At 44.1% G+C, this 26,270-nt stretch overlaps 1 protein-coding gene across 4 annotated transcripts in view; it reads left to right on the forward strand.

Annotated features, from left to right (window-relative positions):
• The window catches only part of LOC115015499 (semaphorin-6D-like), a 145,108-nt gene that overhangs the window by 97,699 nt on the left and 21,139 nt on the right, over window positions 1-26,270 (forward strand). For all 4 annotated transcript variants that reach the window (XM_029442867.1, XM_029442866.1, XM_029442868.1 and 1 more), the window contains 7 exons: window positions 316-447; window positions 608-763; window positions 4,452-4,625; window positions 4,747-4,887; window positions 6,185-6,262; window positions 22,646-22,704; window positions 22,861-22,914. In XM_029442867.1, coding sequence (XP_029298727.1) covers window positions 316-447; window positions 608-763; window positions 4,452-4,625; window positions 4,747-4,887; window positions 6,185-6,262; window positions 22,646-22,704; window positions 22,861-22,914 — 794 coding nt within the window. The remainder of the gene's footprint in view (window positions 1-315; window positions 448-607; window positions 764-4,451; window positions 4,626-4,746; window positions 4,888-6,184; window positions 6,263-22,645; window positions 22,705-22,860; window positions 22,915-26,270) is intronic.

Genomic DNA, 26,270 nt, shown 5'->3' on the forward strand with positions numbered 1-26,270 from the left:
AGTCTTCTCAGTTAACTATCGCTTAGTTTACAATCTGGATTATATAATGTTGGATTCTGCCATAAATCAGAAACTCAGCAGAGGGCTGGCTTTTCATCCTGTGTCATTGTGTTCAGTTTTCATGTTTTCAGATTTTTGGAATCTTGGGATGGAGTTTGTTAGTTTTGGTTTTGTTGTCTTTGGTTTCTGAAATGGAAAAAGGTCTTCTAAACTCCCCTTACCTCTTTTTGTACATTCACACAGTCTCAAAATCTCCACTCACAACAGAATCATTTGCAGCTTGTTAAATGTGATTCTCTCTGTTGTTCTCTGCAGTATCCCCGGCTCAGCAGTCTGTGCTTTCTACATGGACGACATAGAAAAAGTCTTCAACGGGAAGTTCAAGGAGCAGCGGACCAGCGACTCATCCTGGACTCCAGTACCTGACGAGCAAGTTCCCAGACCAAGGTGAGACACCAAGCAAACTATGGGCTCTTCAGAGTCATCTAAATGCAGTATTACTTCTACTATCCAGCTACTATAAAGCGCTGTTTCCATACGACACATATAAAAGTGTACATCAGCATTTCAACAAGAATAGATCTGAAATACGTTTTGCTTCCTCCAGGCCTGGTACATGTGCAGGTGACAGTCCGGCTGCAGACTACAAATCATCGGTCCAGTTCCCCGACGACACGCTAACGTTTATCAAGTCGTATCCTCTGATGGACGAAGCTGTTCCCTCCGTCAACGACCGGCCCTGCTTCACCAGGACCTCCAGCAGGTAACACACACATACACAGCAAGAGCGACCAAAGACGAGGCTTTGAGTAATTATATTTCTGTCTGCCTGCCTGCCTGCTGTCTGCCTGCCTTCCTGCCTGCCTGTCTGCCTGCATGTCTGTCTGAGGACAGATTTTGTTACCAGGATAGTGTTGCAACAGTGCAAGCTGCAGTCACGAAACTCTACAGATGTGTAATTGAGATCAAAATTAAGGCTGAAGATGATTGTGGTCAGAGCTAAGGCGTGGTTGAGGGGTCATTGCCACCTTATTGTGGTGGAGAGGTTTGTGTGTCCCTATGAACCTGAGAGCTGTGTTGTCTGGAGCCTAGTGCTCCTGGTAGGGTCTCCCAAGGCAAATTGGTCTCAAGCAAGGGGCCAGACTAAGAATGGTTCAAAAACGACTTCATGAAAAAAAGGGAAAGGAAAGGAAAGGAGAGACCCTGCCCGGAGGAAGCCTGGAGCTCCCGTCTGGAGCCAGGCCCAGAGGGAGGGCCCGACAGCGAGCGCCTGGTGGCCGGGTTTGCCACGGAGCCCGGTCAGGCACAGCCCGAAGAAGCTACGTGGTGCCTCCTGTCCATCCATCCTGTGGGCCCACCACTCATGGGAAAAAACGCTGGGGTCGGGTGCGCTGTCACACGGGTGGCAGTGATGGTCAGGGACCTCGACAGACCAGACCCGGGCAGCAGAGGCTGGCTCTGGAGACATGGAACGTCACCTCTCTGTGGGGGAGCCGGAACTAATGCGGGAGGTGGATCGCTACCAGTTGGATCTGGTGGGGCTTACCTCCACGCACAGTCTTGGCTCTGGAACCGTACTCCTGGATAGTGGTTGGACTCTATTCTTCTCCGGAGTTGCCCATGGTGTGAGGCGTCGGGCCGGGGTGGGGATACTCACTAGCCCCCGGCTGAGCGCCGCTACGTTGGACTTTACCCTGGTGGACGAGAGGGTCGCCTCCCTACGCCGTCGGGTTATGGGGGGGAAAACTCTGACTGTTGTTTGTGCCTATGCCCCAAACCGCAGTTCGGAGTATTCGGCCTTCTTGGAGACCCTGAATGGAGCCCTGCAGGGGGCTCCAGTAGGGGACTCCGTAGTGTTGCTGGGAGACTTCAACGCACATGTGGGAAACGATGGAGACACCTGGAGAGGTGTGATTGGGAGGAAGGGCCTCCGTGATCTAAACACGAACGGTTGTTTGTTGTTGGACTTCTGTGCTAGTCATGGAATGGCCATAACAAACACCATGTTCGAACATAAGGATGCTCATAAGTGCATGTGGTACCAGAGTACCCTAGGCCAAAGGTCAAAGGCCACTTCAGGAGGGGGAAGTGAGGAACCATCCAAGCTGTCTGTCCAGAAATGCTGAAGGCTTTGGGTGTTGAGGGGCTGTCTTGGTTGACACGCCTCGTCAACATTGCGTGGAAGTCTGGGACAGTACCTAGGGGTTGGCAGACCAGGGTGGTGGTTCCCCTATTTAAAATGGGGGACCAGAGAGTGTGTGCCAACTACAGGGGTATCACACTTCTCAGCCTCCCTGGTAAAGTCTACTCCAAGGTACTGGAAAGGAGGGTTCGGCCAGTAGTCGAACCTCTGATTGAAGAGGAACAATGCGGATTCCGTCCTGGTCGTGGAACAACGGACCAACTCTTCACTCTCGCAAGGATCCTGGAGGGGGCCTGGGAGTACGCCATCCGGTCTACATGTGTTTTGTGGATCTGGAGAAGACGTATGACCGGGTCCCCCGGGTGATACTGTGGGAGGTGCTGCGGGAGTATGGGGTTCGGGGGTCACTTATGAGGGCCATCCAATCCCTGTACGCCCAAAGCGAGAGTTGTGTCCGGATACTCGGCAGTAAGTCGGACTCGTTCCCAGTGAATGTTGGCCTCCGCCAGGGCTGCGCTTTATCACCAATCCTGTTCGTGATTTTCATGGATAGGATATCGAGGCGTAGTCGTGGAGGAGAGGGGTTGCAGTTTGGTGACCTGAGGATCTCATCGCTGCTCTTTGCAGATGATGTGTTCCTTATGTCATCATCGGTCGGTGACCTTCAACAGTCACTGGATCGGTTCGCAGCCGAGTGTGAAGCGGTTGGGATGAGGATCAGCACCTCAAAATCTGAGGCCATGGCTCTCAGCAGGAAACCGGTGGATTGCCTACTCCGGGTATGGAATGAGCCTTTACCCCAAGTGAAGGAGTTCACGTACCTCGGGGTCTTGTTCGAGTGAGGGGACGATGGAGCGAGAGATTGGCCAGAGAATCGGAGCAGCGGGGGCTGTATTACAGTCACTTTACCGTACCGTTGTGACGAGTCAGAAGGCAAAGCTCTCAATATACCGGTCGATCTTCGTTCCTACCCTCACCTATGGTCATGAAGGCTGGGTCATGACTGAAAGAACAAGGATCACGGGTACAAGCGGCCGAAATGGGTTTTCTCAGACGGGTGGCTGGCATCTCCCTTAGAGAAAGGGTGAGAAGCTTAGCCATCTGTGAGAGACTCGGAGTAGAGCCGCTGCTCCTTTACGTTGAAAGGAGCCAGTTGAGGTGGTTCGGGCATTTGGTAAGGATGCCACCTGGGCGCCTCCCTAGGGAGGTGTTCCAGGCACGTCCAGCTGGGAAGGAGACCCCGGGGAAGACCCAGGACTCGGTGGAGAGATTATATCTCCTCACTGGCCTGGGAACGCCTCAGGATCCCTCAGTCGGAGCTGGAGGATGTGGCCCGGAGAAGGGAAGATTGGGGTTCCTTACTGGAGCTGCTGCCCCCGCGACCCGATCCTGGATAAGCGGTAGACGATGGATGGATGGATGGATGTGACATCAGTGCAGCAGACATATTCTGATTAGAGATGCATCGATATCGATGTTTAGAATAACAATCGGCCGATGCCGATATATATGCCAATGTTTTTCTGTCTTTTTATTTTTATTCCTCTTTTGTGCCAGGGAAAAAAATAGATCTTTATTAGACAATATTGTCTGTCAAACCTTCATCACACCTAACTTTGAATGAGATAGATGGATGGATAGATGGATGGATGGATGGATGGATGGATAGTGGGGTAGTATTTTGATGTTGAATACGATAACATCCACCTCCAATTAAACATTATTCTACCGCCACACCACTGTACTCAAATGTAACACTTTCTCTAATGTGTCTTTAAATATGTATCAGTTACTTTTCCAAATCCACATGTACAAATTGGCAAAAATAAGACCCACCACATCTTTTAGAAACACTGCAAGGTGAAGGTTTGCATTTGACAAAATTGGAGTCATCAAACTGGGTTTGGTGCTGCAAAGCATTCTGGTCTATGAAGGTTTCTGTGTTGCATTCTGATCTTTGTGGGGACACTCACATCACTATAAATGTGACAAGTTTAGCCAAAAGGCAAATCTTCAACTGTTGTCCCTTTTGGCTAAATGTTATATTAGCCAATAAAATATCAATAAAACCGGAGAAAGCAAAACATGAACAGACAAGGTCTAAAAATGTCTGAAACTATCTGGAATTGTAGGAGTGGAGGCATTAAATGTGGGTTTACTGTCGAGGTTTATATGGATAATAAAGAGGTAGAGGAGTTTATTTATTTTTTGTCTTTGCCATTACACATTTAGCCAGATTCTCTTGGCAGCAGGAAAGTTGTACACATTTTATAGTTTCTCCCTGAACATCTTTTGTTTTTACTCCCAGGTCCAAGCTGACCCAGATTGTGGTGGATGTGTCTGCCGGCCCCTACAAGGACCGCACAGTGATGTTCCTTGGCTCAGACGATGGTCGAGTCCTGAAGGTTTTGGCCAGCACGCATCCGAATAACAGCTTTGGCTCCAAACTGCTGGAGGACATCGATGTCTACAATCCATCCAAGTACGATCTGAGTAGAATATTCTCGTACTCGCCCTTCAGCTGAAGACTGCTTCCACTGCTACTAAACCATTTAACATCCAACCTCATATGATTATAATGTGCTCTCTGTCTGTGTGTTTAGGTGTAATGTTCAGGGTCAGGAGGACAGGAGGGTTCTGGGACTGGAGCTGGATAAAGACCGTCATGCCTTGTTCGTAGCCTTCACCAGCTGTGTAATCAGAGTGCTGCTCAGCCGCTGCACACAACACGGAGCCTGTCAAAGGTAAGTCAACAGGACTGAGAGCAGCTCCTCATACTGATGCCGGCAGTAGCCGAGGCCGAAGGCATTGTTTTTTCAGGTTGTCTGTCCCATTCTTGTGAATGCGATATCTCAGTAACTCCAGAAAGGAATTTTCTTTACATTTGGCCCATGTACTAAATAGAATTTGGCAGTCAAAGCTCAAGGTCACTTTGACCTCACAAAAACATGACTTAACCCAAATGTATAATGGGAAAAAATTATGAAGTGATCACATTTTGGAAAGTCAAGGACGTAAACTGCTACGACTGGTTGGCGGAGGCATCATTCAGGTAAACAAAGTGTTAATAAGCAGGGAAGCTAAAGTTTGCTGAACTCAATTGAACAAAAACCATCCAAAAAACAGAATGGGGAAATCTTTTTAAACTAATAACCAGAGCTTGATTTGGCAACATAATCAATATTGTAGAAGCCAGTGTGTGCTGGGGGAAATTGGGATGCCGAGTCTGAATAGGCTTCCACCAGCTCTGTCTTCATCATGGGAAAAAAAGACACTCTATAACTTTTTCACTGTTCATCATCTACGAGCAGAGCTGTACTCTTGAAAGATGGTCTCAAGTTGGACTTGAGGACTTGGACTTGCCTTTGCTTCAAGACTTGGCTTAAATGACCCCTCCCTAAAAAATTGACTTAAAAAGAAAAAACGTTCAGGTATATAGTTTTGAACTGGTACCATCAAGCAATAGCATCTCAAATAACTTCAAGGACTTCAGAAACCACTTGGACTCATCGTGAAATGTAACTTGGACATTCTTAAGTGACTTGAGACTTAGGAAATGACGTTGTCTTGCCTGTGAGGACTTAAGTTATTTTTTTTGCTTGATTTGGACTTGTGACTTACGGATTTGAGGTATAACAGAACGCTAACAGAATTTTCCCAAGTGACTTGACATGGACTTGCTCTACAAGAACTTTAGGTGTGACTTCTCTCAAATTGATCATGACTTGACATGGACTTGCTTTTTAAACCACAACACTTGACTACAGACTTTTCTAAAATAGCTTGACACATGTCTTGGAGCTTGACACTTCGTCTCATCCTATCAGACTTAAGACTTAAGACCTGACTTGCTACTTGTCCCAATTCACTCGAGACTCAACTTAAATGGCTTGGACCTGTTTTTAACTTGAACATGACTGTATTTTTATTTTATTCGAAGATTCAAAGTGTTGCGTTTTTTGAATGCATACTACAGGAAAAGGAGATAAGAAATAATGGTGAACCAGATAAACATCAAACTTCCCTGTCCTCTCTCTCCAGAGCCTGCCTGGCCTCTCGTGACCCATACTGCATCTGGCTGCGGACAGGGAGTTGTGCCAACATGGCGCCAGGTTTCAAGTACGTGTTACAGCCCCTTTTCCCTCTCTCTCACTCGCTTTCTTTTCTTCTTCTCTTTCCTCTCAGCCGGGTTCAATCCGACAGCTAATAAAGCTCTGACTGCTCTGCTCGTATATCTCGCAGGGCAAAGTGAATGGTCATAATTTGTGAGATGTAAATCCATGATGCCTTTCACACTCACAGCCAAAGTTAGAGGATGGATGAGGAAACATAATGGGAGCAAATGTTAAAATGGATGTCAGAAGGAATGTACTGCGTGCAATTTGTTGGTATAAATCTCTTGTTAAAGACTCGAGCTCAGTTTGTTCTCCGAGTGCAGCAAAGGTCTCTGTGTTTATGGCATCAGTAAAGCTCTCAATAATCGTCACCTTAAATCACCTCTTAGTTACCCTCAAAGTTAGTTTTTGCACATTTTCTGACAGTATCATATTATACACTAATGAGCCACCAATGAACTTTGTTGATATGAAAGCATCACACAGTAGCTCTTCAAAATCAGATCTTTTGACTGTGGAGGCTCTCGTAGTACGACGAACTCTGTGACATCCTGCTGGAAGAAATCATTAGAAGACGGATAGACTGTGGCCATCAAGATATGCACATGGTCAGCAGCAGCACTAGGTCAAGCATTTAAACCATGCTCAGCTGGTATTAAGGGGGCCAGATGTGTGCTGAGAAAATATCCCCCACACCATTACAGCAGCAGCAGCCTGAGCACTGACACAAGGCCGGATGGATCCATGAGTTCATGTTGTTTTCACCAGGGGAGGTTTTTCTCATCTTCTACCATCCAGTTTTGATGAGTCCAGTGGAATGGTGGTACTGTAATTAAGTAGAAATTTGTATCAGTACTTTACTCGAGTAGTTCCATTTCATGAAACTTTATACTTCTGCTGCACGAGATTTCAGAGACATATTGTACTTTTTACTGCACTATTACGATTCGACATACAAAGCATATGAAGAACTTATCAACTAGGATGCATTGTTAAAAACTACCAAACATTATATATCTGTATATTTCGATCTTAAAGGATCAGTTGAGTAATCCTGTAGTTGATTAGTCAGTTATCAGAAATGAATCAGGGCTTTTCACATGTCTAATTGTTTACGTCATTTTAAGTATGAAAATGCCTTTCATGGTTTCAGATGTGACACTTTGCAGCTTTTCCTGGTCTTACATTACAGTTAACTGAATAAGGTCCAACAATTTGACATTTTAAAAATCAAATGAACTGATTAATCAAGAAAAAAAATATCTGTTTAATACACAATGAAAAAAAGTATATATAAATTAGCTCCTGCTTTAACATTAATGATTGTTAATATACAGATATATTGGTACATAGACTATAGCATTGAATATATATTGACTCACAGGGGACATTTGTCTGCATTGAGTACTTTCATTTAAGGAATATTTTCAAAGAAGGACTTTTACTTGTATTGTGACAGTGCAGCACTGGTACTTTTACTTAAGTAAAGGATCTGAATACTTCCTCCATCACTGGCCCGATGTAGCTTCAGTGTATGTAACGTATGGTTATTTAAAGTTTCTGTTACCTTCATGTCAGCTTGTATCAGTGTACCAGACCCCTCTTATTAACAAGGCATGTTCACCTGCAGAACTGCTGACTGGATAGATTTTTATTTTTGCACCATTGGTTGTGCATGAAAATCTGCAAACCTGCAAATTAACTTTAATTCCGCGAGCACCTGGATGCTAAAATGAATTGTGTCTGTTGTCAGTTTGTGTGTCTGTACTCTGCCAAAGATCATCTGTGAGGGAAGAAGCTCCATTCTTTAAGGCCCCTGTACTGTCACAATGAGGTGTGGTTGAAGCAAATCCAACAGAGTGAGACGTCTTCCCTCTAGCTTGTCCAGTTAAACTTTTATTCGTATCATATCGATAATTTAAGCCGATGAACCAAGACCTTAAGTATTTGGATCAAGTAGCTCGCGAAAAATAAGGTCTTTCAGCTTTTATATCAATGTGTCAGATAGAGATTTTATCAATATTTAGGTCAAATATTAAGGACATCCCTACATTTAACCATTGTTGTAGCAATGCCTAGAAAATAAAGCCCTCTATAGTTTCACATACTTTACTTTGGGTCAAGAAACAAACCTGATGAATGACATGATGTGAATGCAGAAGTGCTTCGATGCTCCCATTAGTTTAGAGATCCAAAGCATGAGTCCTGCGTGGTGACTTAGTATGCAGTATGTCAAGGTCAACAAACAGGAGACCGTTGAGGTATGGACTCATAAAGGAAGTTAATCATGTTGTTCTTTTCTTTAAATATTTGGATGTAAAGCCCGAAGTTGACTGTCAACCTCATCATAACCGCTTCACACTCGGCTGCGAACTGATCCAGTGACTGTTGAAGGTCACAGACCGATGATGCCATAAGGACCACATCATCTGCAAAGAGCAGCGATGAGATCTTCAGGCCACTGAACTGCAACCCCTCTCCTCCACGACTACGCCTCGATATCCTGTTCATGAAAATCACGAACAGGATTGGTGATAAAGCGCAGCCCTGGCGGAGGCCAACATTCACTGTATGTAAATATTAAAAATGGCAAACCGGTGGATTGCCTACTCCGGCAGGCAGGAATGCAAAGCTCTCGATCTACCGGTCGATCTTCGTTCCTACCCTCACCTATAGTCATGAACGATATCGCGGGTACAAGCGGCCGGAATGGGTTTTCTCAGGCGGGTGGTTGGCGTACAGACTATAGTCTAATAATCTGGCTCCTCAGGTCTGGTGGGATGGACGGGACTCTTCCTCCCGAAGGCACTCGCTTCTTGTCACGATGTGGTGTAGGAGAGGACCCAAAAGCAGTTCAGCAAACAAGTGTATTAACCACTTAACGGGTGGACGTGAAGTCACCTATGAAGTCTCATCATAATCCTGTAATCAATAATAATTAAATAATAATAAAAACACTTCTTGTGTCATTGCAGAGGTCCAAACAAACGTTTCCAGTAAAAATATATCAATCTTGAACATTGTCACATTGATAAAAGCCCATGAACAGCTGTTGCAATCTTTGAAATCAGCTGATCGATGTGTTTATTTTCGCGATGATACTCAGGTAAACACGGCACGTAGCAAGCTGTTAGCTTTATTTTGATATTTGCTAACGGGATGCCGAACTCTGACCTTTCGATTGACACCTCATTTGAGCCAATCGGAGCTTCCATGCGTTATTTATAGACATCAAGAGCCAATGAGTGTCAACTTGATAAGGAAGTGCCAGCCCTCTTATTTTGTTTACAGAGGGAGCCAGCTGCAGCCCAGTCTCCAGGTGACTCTCGTATTGTGTAGCCAATAAACTGCTCAAGCTTTAGACATGTTATAACTTTGGTTTTATTTTTACAAATGTTATTCTTTTTTCATAATAGTATTAATTAATTACAAAATACAAAATAAATACAAAGATATTTCAATTTATTTTGTTTATACTTATTTTGTGTCATTACTACTGACAGGGAATATTGGGTATATAATAATTATTTATAGTAAAGGCCAATAGTTATGTATGGCCTTTTTATCAATAAATATGATAATATCTCCAAATGCACAGCTTGTGAACTTAGAAAAACCTGTCTAATAAGTTCAGTTTTTGTCCCTTTTATCTGACATTTTAACCTGAATATGGAAACACGTGGTGCTATGTTTCTATTGTGTTTTCCAGTTCATACGTGACGATATCATCGGGCGTTCCTAGTTTGATATGAAGAAAATATTGTAACTTTAACAGTGCTGGGATGCTGGGAGTCCAGTAAGCAGAACAAAGACACAGAGTCCAGGTTCAATGTCAACAAAGCTGTCTGGAAGGAAGGAAAGGAAAGAAGGACGCTGATGGAAAACATAAATTAAACAGTTCAATTAACATTTTAGGCTCAAATTGGAGAGAAATATACACGTGTTTTGCCACAACAGAAAGGACAGTTAGTGTTGAATGATAAAGTGTGTAAGCAGTGCTTATGGCCCGCTCACACACACAGGAAACAATCAGCTGTACAGCAGCTGCAGTGCTCAAAAGACACACAAATGGCAAGAAACCACAGTAAAGTGCAGACGGAGCAGAGAGGAGAAGCTGCAGGGAGATTGAAATGGACAGGATGAGCCGCTGGAGATGTAAAGAGACGAGGAAGGAAACGGAGAGGGAGGCTAAGATGTGATGCAAGAGCTGGAAAGGAAAGACCAAGCAGAGCGAAAATGAGAAAGTAGAATTACAACAACAACAAAAGTTCAGATAGGGATATCTGTGTCAGGGAGTTAAAGGAAGAGGAAGTACAATAAGTAGTAAAACATACAGTGGAAGAAACATCAAAAAAGAGGTTTGGATGCTGAGTTTCTGTCTCAATGGGTGTTGAGGTGATTTATACTTGAATTTAGTCTCTGTCTTCTGGCTTTGCTAAAGTGGCTTCAGCTTTAAGCTTCAATGGATTGACAGACTTTAAAAGCTGCCAGATGTATAGCTCCATTGTCTATTGTCTTTGTACACTTTTCACAAATATGTTCGAGGAAATATAAGTGACAGGAGGTTGAGGACTCTGACAGCAGAGATCAGGGTTCACATGCTGCGTATAGCTCCTGCGTATTTTATTGTTATGTTGCAGATTGATGCTTAAATTGTTTAAATAGTTTTTTTCCTGTTATATTATATTATAACCTCTCTGGGAACCATCACCTTATCGTGGTGGAGAGGTTTGTGTGTCCCTATGAACCTGAGAGCTGTGTTGTCTGGAGCCTAGTGCTCCTGGTAGGGTCTCCCAAGGCTAATTGGTCTCAGGCGAGGGGCCAGACTAAGAATGGTTCAAAAACGATTTCATGAAAAAAATGGAAAGGAAAGGAGAGACCCTGCCCGGAGGAAGCCCGGGGACCCCGTCTGGAGCCAGGCCCAGAGGGAGGACCCGACAGCGAGCGCCTGGTGGCTGGATTTGCCACGGAGCCCGGTCAGGCACAGCCCGAAGAAGCTACGTGGTGCCTCCTATCCATCCATCCTGTGGGCTCACCACTCATGGGAAAAACTGCTGGGGTCGGGTGCGCTGTCACACGGGTGGCAGTGATGGTCAGGGACCTTGACGGACCAGACCCGGGCAGCAAAGGCTGGCTCTGGGGACGTGGAACGTCACCTCTCTGTGGGGGAAGGAGCCAGAACTAGTGCAGGAGGTGGATCGCTACCAGTTGGATCTGGTGGGGCTTATCTCGACGCACAGTCTTGGCTCTGGAACCGTACTCCTGGATAGGGGTTGGATTCTATTCTTCTCCAGAGTTGCCCAAGGTGTGAGGTGTCGGGCCGGGGTGGGGATACTCACTAGCCCCCGGCTGAGCGCCGCTACATTGTGAGGAAGGGACTCCCTGATCTAAACCCGAACGGTCGTTTGTTGTTGGACTTCTGTGCTAGTCATAGAATGGCCATAACCAACACCATGTTCGAACATAAGGATGCTCATAAGTGCACGTGGTACCAGAGCACCCTAAGCCAAGGTCAATGGTCGATTTTGTAATCGTATCATCTGATCTGAGGCCGCATGTTTTGGACACTCGGGTGAAGAGAGGGGCGGAGCTGTCGATTGATCACCATCTGGTGGTGAGTTGGATCAAGGGGTGGGGGAAGACTCTGGACAGACCTGGTAAACCCAAACGGGTAGTGCGGGTGAACTGGGAACGTCTTGAGGAAGCCCCTGTCCTGGGGATCTTCAACTCACACCTCCGGCGGAGCTTTTCAGACATCCCTGTGGAGGTTGGGGGCATTGAACCTGAGTGGGCGATGTTCAAAACCTCTATTACTGAAGCTGCGGTGATGATCTGTGGTCTCAAGGTCTTAGGTGCCTCAAGGGGCGGTAACCCTCGAACACCGTGATGGACCTTGGTGGTCAGGGAAGCCGTCCAACTGAAGTCCTTCCGGGTTATGTTATCCAGGAGGACTCCGGAAACTTTGCAGGGTACCGAAGGACTAGAAGGGCGGCAGCCTCTACCGTGTCAGAGGCAAAGCAGCGGGTGTGGGAGAAGTTCGGAGAAGCTATGGAGAAGGACTTTCGGTCGGCACCAAGGTGCTTCTGGAAAACCATCCGGCACCTCAGGAGGGGGAAGCGAGGAACCATCCAAGCTGTGTACAGCAAGGGTGGGATCCTGCTGACTTTGACTATCGGCCGGTGGAAGGAGCACTTTGAGGAACTCCTGAATCCGACTAACACGCCCTCTATGGTAGAGGCAGAACTGGAAGCTGATGGGGGACCATCGTCAATTTCCCTGTTGGAAGTAACTGAGGTAGTCAAACAACTCCACAGTGGCTAAGCCGCAGGGGTTGATGAGATCCGTCCAGAAATTCTGAAGGCTTTGGGTGTTGAGGGGCTGTCTTGGTTGACACGTCAACATTGCGTGGAAGTCTGGGACAGTGCCTAGGGGTTGGCAGACCGGGGTGGTGGTTCCCCTATTTAAAAAGGGGGGCCAGAGAGTGTGGGCCAACTACAGGGGTATCACACTTCTCAGCCTCCCTGGTAAAGTCTACTCCAAGGTACTGGAAAGGAGGGTTCGGCCGGTAGTCAAACCTCTGATTGAAGAGGAACAATGCGGATTCCATCCTGGTCGTGGAACAACGGACCAACTCTTCACTCTCGCAAGGATCCTGGAGGGGGCTGGGAGTACGCCCATCCAGGTCTACATGTGTTTTGTGGATCTGGAGAAGGCGTATGATGTGGTCCTTATGGCATCATCGGTCTGTGACCTTCAACAGTCACTGGATCGGTTCACAGCCGAGTGTGAAGCGGTTGGGATGAGGATCAGCACCTCAAAATCTGAGGCCATGGCTCTCAGCAGGAAACCGGTGGATTGCCTACTCCGGGTAGGGAATGAGCCTTTACCCCAAGTGAAGGAGTTCAAGTAACTCGGGGTCTTGTTCGCGAGTGAGGGGACAATGGACGTTGAAAGGAGCCAGTTGATGTGGTTCGGGCATCTAGTAAGGATGCCACCTGGGCTTCTCCCTAGGAAGTGTTCCAGGCACGTCCAGCTGGGAGGAGACCCCGGGGAAGACCCTGGACTTGGTGGAGATATTATATTTCCTCACTAGCCTGGGAACGCCTCAGGATCCCTCAGTCGGAGATGGAGGATGTGGCCCCGGAGAAGGGAAGATTGGGGTTCCTTACTGGAGCTGCTGCCCCCGCGACCCGATCCCGGATAAGCGGTAGACGATGGATGGATGGAATATATTATTATAATATAATATAAAAGAAAGAATACTAAGAAATCAAATTGGTGTGATTGAATTAAACACTTTTCAGTTTTGTGTTGAGAAAGAAAATAAAGCTGACTTCCCTAATCTGAAGGCATTCGGCAGAGAAAGAAAGAAAAGGAGTTTTATCTGAGACCATCATCAGAGCATCATCAGAGCATCATCAGAGCGAAGAAGAAGTTTGAATCCAAACTAAATCTACCACAATGACCCATTAAAAGTCTCTGGGTTGTATCTCATCAGCAGACATCATTGCTTTTAATAAACATCATGATGTATCCTAACGTGTCTGAGAACGGGTGTTTGTTACGTCCCAGAGGCTGATGGGAGAGCAGTTAGTGTTTGTCCCGCGTGCTCTGCAGTGAAGTGGAGGAAAGTTTGACCAAGTTTGCTGATTATCCTCTATTAGCGTCAGTAAAGCTCACATCACAGCAGGACATGTCTGAGCAGCCCCTCGTCCCGGTCGGCTTCTTTCAACATCAAAACCTCTCACAAAATACTGTCCACATGCATAGAAATAGATAGAGAGTAGAACAGACATTGAACTGTTTGCCATGGTCATTGGACTAGGTGAAAAGAAAATGCCGATTGTTGTTAGTTGGTATGGTCCAACACACGTCAGTGCAGCCATAAACTGTGTCACACTGACTAGTTTCAGAACTATGAATAGAAATATGAAGCACTTAAATACAGCAGTGTATATGATTGCATAACGTTGCTACCCTCGCTAGGCAGATACATATTTAGCTGCCAGAACAGAGCACCTAGCAGAATTACCAGTTTCTCTTTAAGGGTTAACATTTGGAAGTTTGTCATTTTCTTGGATATTTCCCCGCAGTGGAAATCTCTTAATGAAGAGAACTTCTCACAGTGGTTAGGGAAATGTGTCTCTACATACACGCTCCTCTCTTGGCAACCATGTCTCTCTTTGTCTTCTTGTTCTGCTGCCAGTTGGTGGCCACTGAGCCTATATTTGGTCAGGGTCACACTCTGTTTCTTATTTTTGTTTCATTTATCCAATGTTCTAAACATAGAGCTTATGATTGGTGCTGATGGGAGCCTGGTTGGTTAGCTCCATCAGCTGACTGAGAGGACTGTTTTCAGGGTTGAGCTCTTGGGTGTTTTGAATGGAAATGTGTCTTTTGACTTAAAGGGCCTACAAAATGATATTTTGTCAGTGTTATTGGCCTTGGTTAGATGATAGAGTTTGCATATCTATTGTGAAATGTGCCATATATATATTTTTAATATTGATGTATTCGTAATAAATCACGATCATAACAGCATAAAAATGACTTCCGCTAACAACAATCGATCGCTGCGCCGAGAGCATCCACTTCGGCAATGTTCGGCGATGACGTCACAAGTAGAATACAGCCGCCGAAAGTAGAACACAGTGTTCGTCTGCGTTGAAGCGTCCAGGAAAGACTGATGTCAATTATTACGAGAAAGAACGGACAACAATCGATCGTCAAGGATAATTGTGAAGCGATGTGTTGTATGGGGATGTGGGGCCGTCTCCAAATCTAGCTTTCTGTGGCCAAAAGATGATAAAATGTCACGTTTATGGACAAGACAAGTGCATCGATGAAACCGACGATTTGTGGGCAGCACTTTGGAAGATCGTGTTTCGAACAAACTATGCTCGCCAAGGAAATGAGATTCAAAAAGAATTTAAAACTGAACGCAGATGCTGTGCCTACAATACTGCCGAGACTCCAGCCAGCTCAAGCCAGCACGCCGACTCAAACACGTCCGCCGTCCGGAATCAAGTTATCAAGCTTTACAGACGTCGATGTGTCCAAGTAGAGAAGTAATTGAATATTTAGGGATCGAGCAATTTGCGGACAACTAGTCGGGTTCATAACAATTCAAGGAAACCAAGCTATCGACTCGCTAGCAAGCTATCGATAGCTTGAGATCTATTTATGATCGAGGATAATGTTACATTTTATTATGATGTATTTACTATATATTGAGAAGTTCTATGAACTATAGTCCAATATATATACCTGTCTGTGTTCTGTTGCCGCACAGGATCTCCGCCAAATCCAGTATCACCGTCACCATCATCCGCATGTTCGCTCCCGTCTGTCTCCATCTTGAATACTGTGTCTCGAACTGCTCTGTTTCCACCACGTTAAACTCGCCCACATGATCTAAATCCACGACACCGGCATCCTCTTCAATAAACTCCTCTTCTTGAAGGTGCAACGAGTCTATTGACGACTCACTGTCACTCGATTCTGTCGAAATATCCGAGCCAGAGTCCGACATCGCCACGTCTGACGCTTCTGCCGTGCTGTCTGTGTATTCAACTGGTGGACTGTATTCTACTTGTGACGTCAGAACACGGCGTCGGGTGTTTCCGGTAGCGCCAATGTAAACATCGGTGGTCGACACACTAAATCGTGATTTATTAAATACTGCGATCATTGTGTCATAAATAACACATCATTTTACACCACAAATAGCATTTACTATCATCAGTAGAAATTCATGTTTATCATTTCGTAGGCCCTTTAAATTTATAAATGTCCAAAATGTTATTGCCCGTTTTTCTTTGAGTCCATTTATTGCCATATTGAAATGTTCTGATGTTGATATGGTAAAATAGATTATAATTTAGGTTTTCTTAAAATTGACCTCCAAGGCACAGTAATAGCAGCATTGTTCCAGATGGTCAGGTTATGTGGAAGACCATCTCTGGTTGTGGTCAACAGAATAGGGTAATCTGCATATAAAGCAGGTATGTAATCTCCGTGTCTAAAGCCACTGAATAGTATTGGCTCTACTCTACCCGACTCACTTTAAGCCACGTTTCCTCTGCAGATGGTACCTACCATAGGTGTAAGCGGGGCAGAGTGATCAGCTGTTCGGTGTAGCGACGTCATTTTAAACTGCTGGGTAAAACACCGGATTTGTGCGTAACACCGGGTATGTTCCTGTAACGCGCTAGTGACGATACTCTCTGACCAATCAGTGGACTGCAGTATTTTTACATCACCATTTAGTATTGCCTCAGCTCGCTTGGAACCCTTGCTGAGGTGGTACAAAAAAAGTAGGAGGTGCTACTCGACTTGACTCATTATTTTTTGGTTATCCACTCGGGATAGTACCTGGTACTTTTCTTTGTACGGGTACAATATGCCTATTGTTTACACAATATTTCTGGTTTAAGCTGCCTTTAACAAATACCATTTCCCAGAATCCCTAGACCTTGGCAGGCTGAACAACATGGCCTGACAAAGTCCATGGATGAGACGAAAGGTTGAAATTTGTTCAAACATGTCTATAATAACAGCAGGACAGAGAGGAGTGAACGCTGTGGACGTTTTCAGTGAGCAGAGATGAATTATATTATTGCTCTCTTTTTTGTCTTCTATGATCAACCAACATGTGACACAGACTTTCACACACCAGCACTCCCAATCAAATTAAAAGGCTTTCTCTCTCTCTCTTCCTCATTATAACAGCTACTACTCCTCCATCATCTTCACACAGTCCGAACCTCTTGCCTCCAAGACTTTAATAACTTCAACATATCTACTGTATTAAGACCCTGCTGCCATCTCATTGGCCTTTCAGGTTTGACTTTAGGACCGTTGGTGCAGGAATATGGCTGCTGTCAGGTTTACGGCTGTGCGTCCTCAGGACATGAGGCGCTTCACTCCTCCACACCGACCTCACCAATATATGTCTTCTTCATTGTATGCTCAAAGTCAGTTATACAAATCAGTCTGCTGTTTCTCGGCAGGAGTGAGGTCATTAAAGGTAAATCTGTTTCTAACTGATCTGCATGAATATTGATGTGGTAGACTAATTTACTGATATCAGTGACATCAGTGACAGTTTCGATGATATCACTGGCAACTTGACATGATTGTTAGTTTACATTGAGTGAGGTGTACAACTGATCTATGTACAGAGTTGTTTTCAACTTATTTGGTGCAAGTCTAGTCCCAAGTTATTTGAGTCCAAATACAGTTTTAAGTGTTAAGATTTCTCAAGTTGTTCAGGACAGTCACGTCTCAAGTATTTCATCCTGAAGTACTTCATTAATAGATTTAATGACATCTTTGACAACGGTGACATGATGGTTGTTTTATACTGAGCTGTCTTTTGGGGCACGTCCAAAGCAAGTCTCAAGTTTTTCAGATGAAGTTTCTAGGACTCTTCATAACTGAAGAGACAAAGACAGTTGATTAACCGGACAGCTGAGATGCCACCAAAACAAAGTGTTGCATCATGAGAGTGCACATAACCTGTACATGTTCTCTCCTGTAACTGAGGATTTCTGCAGCCACTTATACATGTGAAAGCTGTGAACGCCTCCACTGTAGATCTTCAACGTTGAGAACATGAAAATACAATTCAGCAACAAAGTTTGATAACTTGGCTATGTTTTATAACTGGCTGAGTCTATTACCATAACAACCTCCGAGTTGCTCCGGATAGATGAACAAGGCATTTAGATGCTCGAAAGGTTTCGGAATTTATAGCAGCTCGCTGTTGCAACAACCTCCTCCCGTTCTCTTTCTCTCTCCTCTCTTACAGCTCAGCCCACGCTGGTGGAAATGTAGCTCCAGAGATGGAGGAAAAATGGTGACGGAGAGAGAGAATCAGTGATAAGGGAGATAAATATTGAGTGACAGAGGGGGCGGAGGAGTTAGCAAATAAGTGAGGTGGAGAGAGATAAATATAGAGCGAGTGAGGAGAGGAAAGCATGATGATTTCATAATAAATCCAAACCTGTAGAGTTCATTAAATAGAACCAAAATGTTTCTACAGCTCCTCTTCTGTTGTATTATTCATTAATCTTTTATTGGATTATGTGGTCTGCATTTAGTATATGGAGAGAGGTGTGTGTCTGTGTGTGTGTGTGTGTGTGTGTGTGTGTGTGTGTGTGTGTGTGTGTGTGTGTGTTTTGGGTAAAAGCAGCCATGCTATTGCCAAAGAGCGGCACAAACAGTATGACTCCTTTTCTAATCAAAGTGTGATCATTTGGTCTAATTAAGTTTGGAAAGTCTAGAAGAGCTGTATCATTAAAACATTTTACCCCATCTATGTCAACTTGCCTTAGCAGTGGAAGTCTCCAAGAACACTGCTTAGTGCACTCCATGGGCTCAACAATGCAGAGTGTATTCCCCCAGGTAATGAAATGGGCGCCGTCTTAGAACAGGGTATCCAATTTTCTATAACACAAAGTACAAACTAGTTATTTTCTAACGTAACTATGATCAGCCAAGGTTTTTCAAAAAGATCACACCATTACATCTGCTGATGTGAAAAAAAGTGTATGAGAAGGGAGTTATAAAAGAGTCCATAAGGATGGCAGAGAGTCACGAGAATTATGAGGAAAGAGAAGAAGGTAAAAAAATTAAAATTAAATGTAAAGGAGAAAGTGATAAGTACAGAGACCGCAAATTGCACAGAGAATCCACAACTAACAGCCAGAAGACTGATGCTGTTAGAGAAGAGAGAAAAAAGCTGAATGTATGAATAAGACAGCGACTGAACAATAAAATAAAATAGAAAGTCAATATATGAGAAGGTGACGACTAATCGTGAAGTCCTTTAGTCACTTTTTTATACCATAAGAAGTTTGAATAAATGTTTCTTCACTCACTCGATCGCACTGTTTTTGTCAATACAGACAGAACATGATAAACAGAGCTGGAAACGCGTGCCAAATAAACAAGGATGTGGGCTGGACATGATCAGACTGATGAATGGTTCTGTCTCAGAGCGCAGCAGGCTTGAACAACAAAATACCTTTTCATTCTCTGAAATGTTTCTGGGAAATATCCATCCACCTCCAGAAACAGCACAACAAATCCAACTTCCTTTTGATGGTTTGTGACTGTAAATTGGTTCATTGGAGCGTTGCCAAATGTTTCCTCTTTTTTTATTTGTCTTTTGGAAAATCTGTCCAAATCTGAGCAAGATTTATCCAAAACTACTGGCCAGATTTACATGAAATTAACAGTGGATAGTCATGTTCTCATACCTAAACTATAAAATACACTGTCCATCGATAGTTTCCTCGGTAGATTGGTACCAATGATGTTCTTGGGAGTTTTAATTCTGCCTTCTTAAGTTTCCTCAAGAAATACAGCCGTGTTTGTTTCTTTCACAAAGATGGAGATATGTGATGACCAAGTCAGGTTGTTTGTGATGCTGCATCCCAGGAACTTAAAACTAACTAACACAGCTCCATTGATATAGACAGGCGTGTTTGTGTCTTCTCCTCCTTTTTTATAGAATCAACAATCAGCTCCTTGGTTTTGCTGATGTTGAGAAGTAGGTTGTTCTCTGAGCAACACTCACCAAGACGGTTGATTTCCTCTCTGTATGAAGTCTCATTGTTGTTTGAAATCCAGCCTATGAAGGTACAACAGAGTTCTCTCCATGTTGAGGGCTCCAGCCATGGGTGTACAGCGTGAACAGGAGGGGGCTCAGCACACAGCCCTGGGGGGCTCCGGTAGTCAGCAGTGGAGGAAATGTGACCACCAATCCAAACTGCCTGAGGTGAGGAAGTCTAATATCCAGTTGCAGACTGTGGTACTCAAGCCCAGGGTGCTAAGTTTGCTCATCAGTTTCATGGGGAAAATTGTGTTGAATGCTGAGCTGAAATCCACAAACAACATTCTGATGTAGTTGTTGTTATTTTCCTGATGTGTGAGGGCTGACTGGAGGCCACAGCATCCTCTGTATGGAAACTGGTGAGGGTCGAGGCTGCTGCGATGTTGTGTTTGATGTGCTGGAGAACCACTTTCTCAAAGCTCTTCCTTAGAATGAGTGCCACAGGGCGGTAGTCGTTTAGTGCAGACCTTTTTAGTTACAGGGACAATGGTGGCTGTCTTGAAGCAGGTGGCAGTGTTGTGTTGAAAATGTCCGTGATGAAATCGGTTAGCTGGTTAGCATATGTTCTTAGTAAACGACCAGGGATGTGATCAGACTCATCAGCTTTACTCGTATTCACTCTCAGAATGATTCTTCTCCACTGTGTCCGGTGTCTGGTCCTCTGGAGGCGGGGCAGACTCGACAGCTTACTCTTTGGTGAGGAGATCAAAACAAGTATGAAAGATGTTAAGCTCATCTGGCAAAGTGGCCTCACATGAAGGGAGCGCTCCTGCTTTTGCGGTGACGGTATTATATCACAGTCTTACGACATAATCAAAACATGTTTCTAATTATTTTCACTCTCTTGGCAATGTAAAGGAACATATCCCAAGAGTTTATTGGCTCCAAATATCCAAAATATGTGTATTTATCACAATGACAAAGGTATTGCAAAATCATGGGACGACGTGACACCTGGGACGAAAACCAGTTTACAGCCCACCCCTGCTGTGTAGAGATGTGATGGTGCACCAGCTGGGCAAGACTGCTCAATATGGGAGTTAGCAATCTAGTTAGCTACGTTTATTTTGCCATGCTCAAACTCCCTCATTCACTAACTATTTCCAATCACTTTTACTTGCCATTCATTGAATTGCTGTTAAGCTACTGTGAATGAAACTCAACTCTTCCTGCAGGTGCTTATCAATAAAATCCCAGCAAGACAGCAAGGGATTATGCCATTTAGACTTTTAATGTGAATTGTCTGCAGAAGACCGTAGATCAATGATAGTAGAACAGCGAACCAAAGAGCAGCAAAGTAGAAGCATTTAAAAATAGTTTGTGAATGAAAACAGTGTTTCTGTTAGAGAAGTTACACTTCTATTAATTATATGTCTGTTCTATGGCTGTTTTGCCTTCTGTTAAAACTACAACAGACAGAATCTGTCTCCTGCTCCTTTGCTCTGACAACGTCAATATACTGCAATCGTTTTGTGCTGTGCGGCGGTAAAAACCTGATTTGTTGCTCCCTTTGAAATTGACCTGAAGGTCACATAGAAATGCTGGTGGTGACGGAGGCAGAGAGAGTAAACAGCAGGGACTCAAACGGAGAGCCAGACACACTGTGAGGAAAGCAAATGGCTTCATTTACTGGAGCTGCTGTGAGATACACACCACTTCACTTTACTGCTGTCTAAACTCAGTGTGTGTTTCATGGTCACGTCGTGTCACAGTCTGTCTTCTGATTGGACAATGTTACCATCCTTTATCCTTAATTGGATAACCATAAAGGTGAATTTCTTTGGCTTTTTCTCCTCAGTCGACCTTTGAAAGTCTTTAGCTTTCAAATGATATGTAATCTGGGGCCTTCTTACAGGAACATATCCTAACTGCTTGTCTTATTTTAAGTAAAGTTTCAAAGATGGCATAAATGTTATCATAAAATAAGAAATCCTAACTCTAACTGTACATTTGATTCTTCAATCGGCACTGCATCTATGTTTGGAATGACTAGTAGGCGATTCAAGCAGGGTCTGCAACCTCAGACTGGAAGTCCCTCTTTACAAAAACACTGACGTGCATTTATGATCCATACGAACACTAGCAGAGCGCCGGGCCTCCTTTTACACCTCTCCAGAGGCGGCCATGGCACTCACGTCGATCGAATTCAAAATGACCGTTGAATTCTTGAAGAAAACTTTGTTTTTCCTCGCATGCCTCCAAAGTACTTTGTTGTAGAATGCACTCTTGGCTATCCAAACTGAACATTTAAATAACAGGCTTTAACACAATGTTACATGATACGAGACGCTACGTCTTGATAAATTGAAGTAAATTAGCGTTAGCAACAGCAAAACTATATGAAAATATCTGTTTGCAAACTCTCACACAGCTCATGCAGTCTAATCCAAGACTCATTATCTAGTTGGATGCTTACTACTTCACAAATACATGAATTTTCACTACAGGCTTACTATTTAATACACTTCTGCATAAACAGTCAGGCTCATGCAGGCGCACTACTCCTTCGTGCAAGTGTAATAGCTAAAATCCTATCCTAAGATAAGATTTTTTTTCGTAAATGCTGTTAGGAACCATGTTACTGTAACACTAAAAATCCTAAATTTCATCGTAAACTGTGATGACACTGGAAGTTTCTGAAATGAGGCCTTAGGAGATGAACTATATACAGCAACCAACATGAAATGGCCGATTTGTCTGTTCTGTTTGTTTAAATTCCTTCCTTCCGTTCTTCCTTCTTTTCTCTCCTCGTCTGTCTCTCTGCAGGGCCGGGTTTGAACAGGATATCGAGGGTGACCGCTTGTTTCACAAAGACAGCTGCCATGGTGAGATAAACTCTGCATTTTACAGCCACGGTACTGACGATAACAGTTGTAATATGAGATGTAAACATTGTAAAAGTCAGTCGATTGTAAAACTGCAGCAATGATTTGGGAAATAAACCGGACAATAAATAAGATGTATTGTTTTTTTGTGTGCAGCTGATGTGTTGGCGACCACACGGAACCAGGATTCTGCAGCCGACTCCGCCTATGGTAAGAAACGGTTTTGTTCAAGTTCAGGAGCAGAGAGTCAAGGGAAAGAGACTCTGTGTACAGAGTGATGTTTAACCCAATGACACTATGGTGGATTCCCACATCCAGCTGTAGAAAAACATCATTCATTGTGATTATTTTTGTTTGTGTCCAACTGAATGAATGTCAGTCCAACATTCTCTCTGTTAGCGCTGGTCTCCTACACAGACATGAGTTGATACATTTACTTTTACAGCTCTTTCTCTAAAAGTGCATCTATGACAGCAGTGAGATTGAACCAGAACAGTAAAGTGGCAGCTGAACAATGAGCTGAAAGTCACTATGAAGCTGCAGATTCAGCTGATCATTCACTATGAGACACACAACACATTGTTTTCACTTTGTTATTTCATAGTGTTATTAGAAAGGTATCCATTATAGCTGCTTTGACAGCATGATCTCAAATGTAAAAAAATATAATTGAATAATTTACACTTTTAAAAAAATGTGACATCCTTCAGTCAGTAGTCAGTGCGGAAGTTAACGCATGTCCTACCAACGCCGGCCCTTAGTTGTCAGGCCCAGGAACTTAGTCTTCGCTGCTCGACTCTTCCGCTAACAAGCTCAAACTCAACCGCAAGAAATGTTGCTATGACCACTCAATTGACTCATGTTGATGTACAGTACCTCAACGCTTGGTTTGACATTATTACCCTCCAATACATTACAATCCAGCAAATGAAAGCGCCACATCGCTGAGCAGTCGGCTCTGTATTCATGGCTGCTACCTGACTGTCAGGAGTCCTGCTTGTACAAAGGAATCGTCATCCACAGAGCGACAGCAGAACTATGCAGTGAATCTCATTACGGCTCTGTAAACTGTATTTCTGTGATTAAAGGCAGAGAGGGGACAGACAGATAGCAGGACCGGGCGGAAACACAGAATTCTGATATGTGGTTCACTTGTCAGGAACACTTGAAGTGAACTCGAGTTTCTGCGACACGTCAGCAGTGAAATAAAGTGAAGAGGAAGAAGGTGCAGGTCAGGAAAACTAAACAGGTAAACTAGACGATCGCTGGAGAGCTTGGCAGGAAAACACAAGACAATCTGGCAGGGAACAAGTGGGAGAGACCTGGTAGATATCCTCTGAGAGAACTAATGAGGGAATGAGAAGCAGGTGAGGAGATGGGCTGTGGAAACCAGGTGAGGGGAATAAGTTGATTGCAGGCAGTGAGGATGAACCAGGATCTGAAATGATAAGAGAATCACTGACAAGGTGAACGCGTGACACACCACATACTAAAAACCACTCTAATCCTGGATGAGCAGGACGCAGTCAGATTGACGTCTTTTAAAATGGACTGCATTTATAAAGAGCTTTCACAAACTTTACTATCACTCAAAGCGCTTTCCAGAGACATGTCAGCATTCACCCATTCACACACATCCATACAGAGTCAGAGGCTCCATACAAGGTGCCACCTGCTCCTCAGGAGTGATAAACATTCACACACTCACACACACTTGGCCACCATTCATTTGGGGTTCAGGATCTTGCTCAAGGGCACTTTGACATCACTCTACCTGCTGAGCCACAGTCCACCCCCCCCCCCCCCCCCCCCCCACTCCACTCACTGGCCCAGTTTGACATTGTCATGTTTTGGTGGTTTTGCTTCATTCCTGCCGGGAAAGTGTTGCAGGTTTGTAGTTTAGCAGATCTGATCAGAGAGCTGCAGCTTTTAAACTAAACAAACTGAAGTTCATGGGAATATTTTTAAAGAGCAGCCGAGTCCTCGGAGCTTAGAGAGCAGCTCACTTTGTATTCTGCCACATAAGTTTATTGCATTCACCTGGCATCTAAATGAGGTCCCGTTGGATGACTGGAATGAAAAGTACCTTTTATAAAAGACAAGAGAGGAACTCTGAGAGCCAAAGAGCAGAGAGCTGCTGTCCTCCAGAAATGAGCCCACGCAAATCTTATGACCGTAAAACTTAGAAGTTAATAAGAATTTACTATAAAATAAAATGTCAAATCCTGTTAAATAAACCTCATTCAGCTAATTTAAGAAAGTTCACTTAGTAGCCTGTTTTCCAACATTCACTTTATGTAACCTTTCATTCATCCAATTTTAATACTCTTTTATGATGGAGACTTATTCATTTAATAACGGTTTATTAGATGAGGAAAAAGGAATTAACTATCCAGTGGGTCAGTGGAGCTTTTCCGTGCCAATACACAGAGCCAGACTGCACCTGCTTGGAAAGCTTTGAGGAAACACTGAAGTGCAACATCTGGAGACAGTTTGCAAAGAGCCGGTAAAATATCACTGATTGCACCTTTAATGTTGTTTATAATTTATTTGTGTCACTTTATTATTCAGTTAGATTCAGTATTCACACATTTACACACTTACAACGCAGTAAGAGGACATAAATATGAACAATGTTTCCACACAAACGGAGCTGAGGTGTATGTATATGTAGCTCCTGTAGCTTCACCTCAACCTCTAATTTGCCTCTTTAATCACTGAAGCAGCAGCAGGATGCGAGAGTAAAGAGAGAGCCTGCAGCCAAATGTACCAGGTTATAAAACAATGATTTGCTGCCTGAATTTTCCCTCCATAAATATGAGTTTGCAGGCAGAACACCTTGCTGTGCTGCGATTAGCCCTGACTGACTGACATGATTACAGGCACAGCAGATGTAAAGCAGTGGGAGACTCTAGCGAAGCTTTATTCATTTAAACACTTTCACAGATTCATCTCTTGACTTGCACTAATTGTGTTGTAACCGTCACAATTAACCGTGTCATTTAAGATTTAGATTTTATTGACGCCTGCAGGGATTACCTTGAGAGTTAATAGCATCATAACACAATAAAACCCACAGCAGCCTCAGCACACACTTGGTAACATTAGCCACGTTTGGCAGCATGCTTATTGTTCTTGCTTTTCAGCAATTAAGCCAGGAGTGAATGGTGCTGGTGCTATTATACAGTAGCACTGGCAGCAAACACTTCCTCCATAATGTCGCATGAGGTATTAACTTCATGGTGTCCAGGCAGCCGAGCATGAAGGACTCAATGAACAACGGATGTTTTAGCCAGCGTGTGTCCGTATCTAGCCGCCGCGTTACGCTACAGTGGCTGCGTTACTGTGATGACATCGTTTGTCGGGGAATTGTTTCCATAATGACGTTTTCGCTGCAAATTGGTTATTTAATGCAGTGTGAGGGAGGCCCCCGCGGGCTTATTTTAGGCTGTGAATGGACATAAATTGGCCATTATGCTGCAGTGTGTCATTACAGGGTAGTTTTATTGGATGAGAGTTCACATTGTGCAGAATGAGTTCAGCAAATGCAAAATGTGATGGTTGTT

The sequence above is a fragment of the Cottoperca gobio genome, chromosome 11 (genome assembly GCF_900634415.1).
Source record: "Cottoperca gobio chromosome 11, fCotGob3.1, whole genome shotgun sequence".
Classification (NCBI taxonomy): Eukaryota; Metazoa; Chordata; class Actinopteri; order Perciformes; family Bovichtidae; genus Cottoperca; species Cottoperca gobio.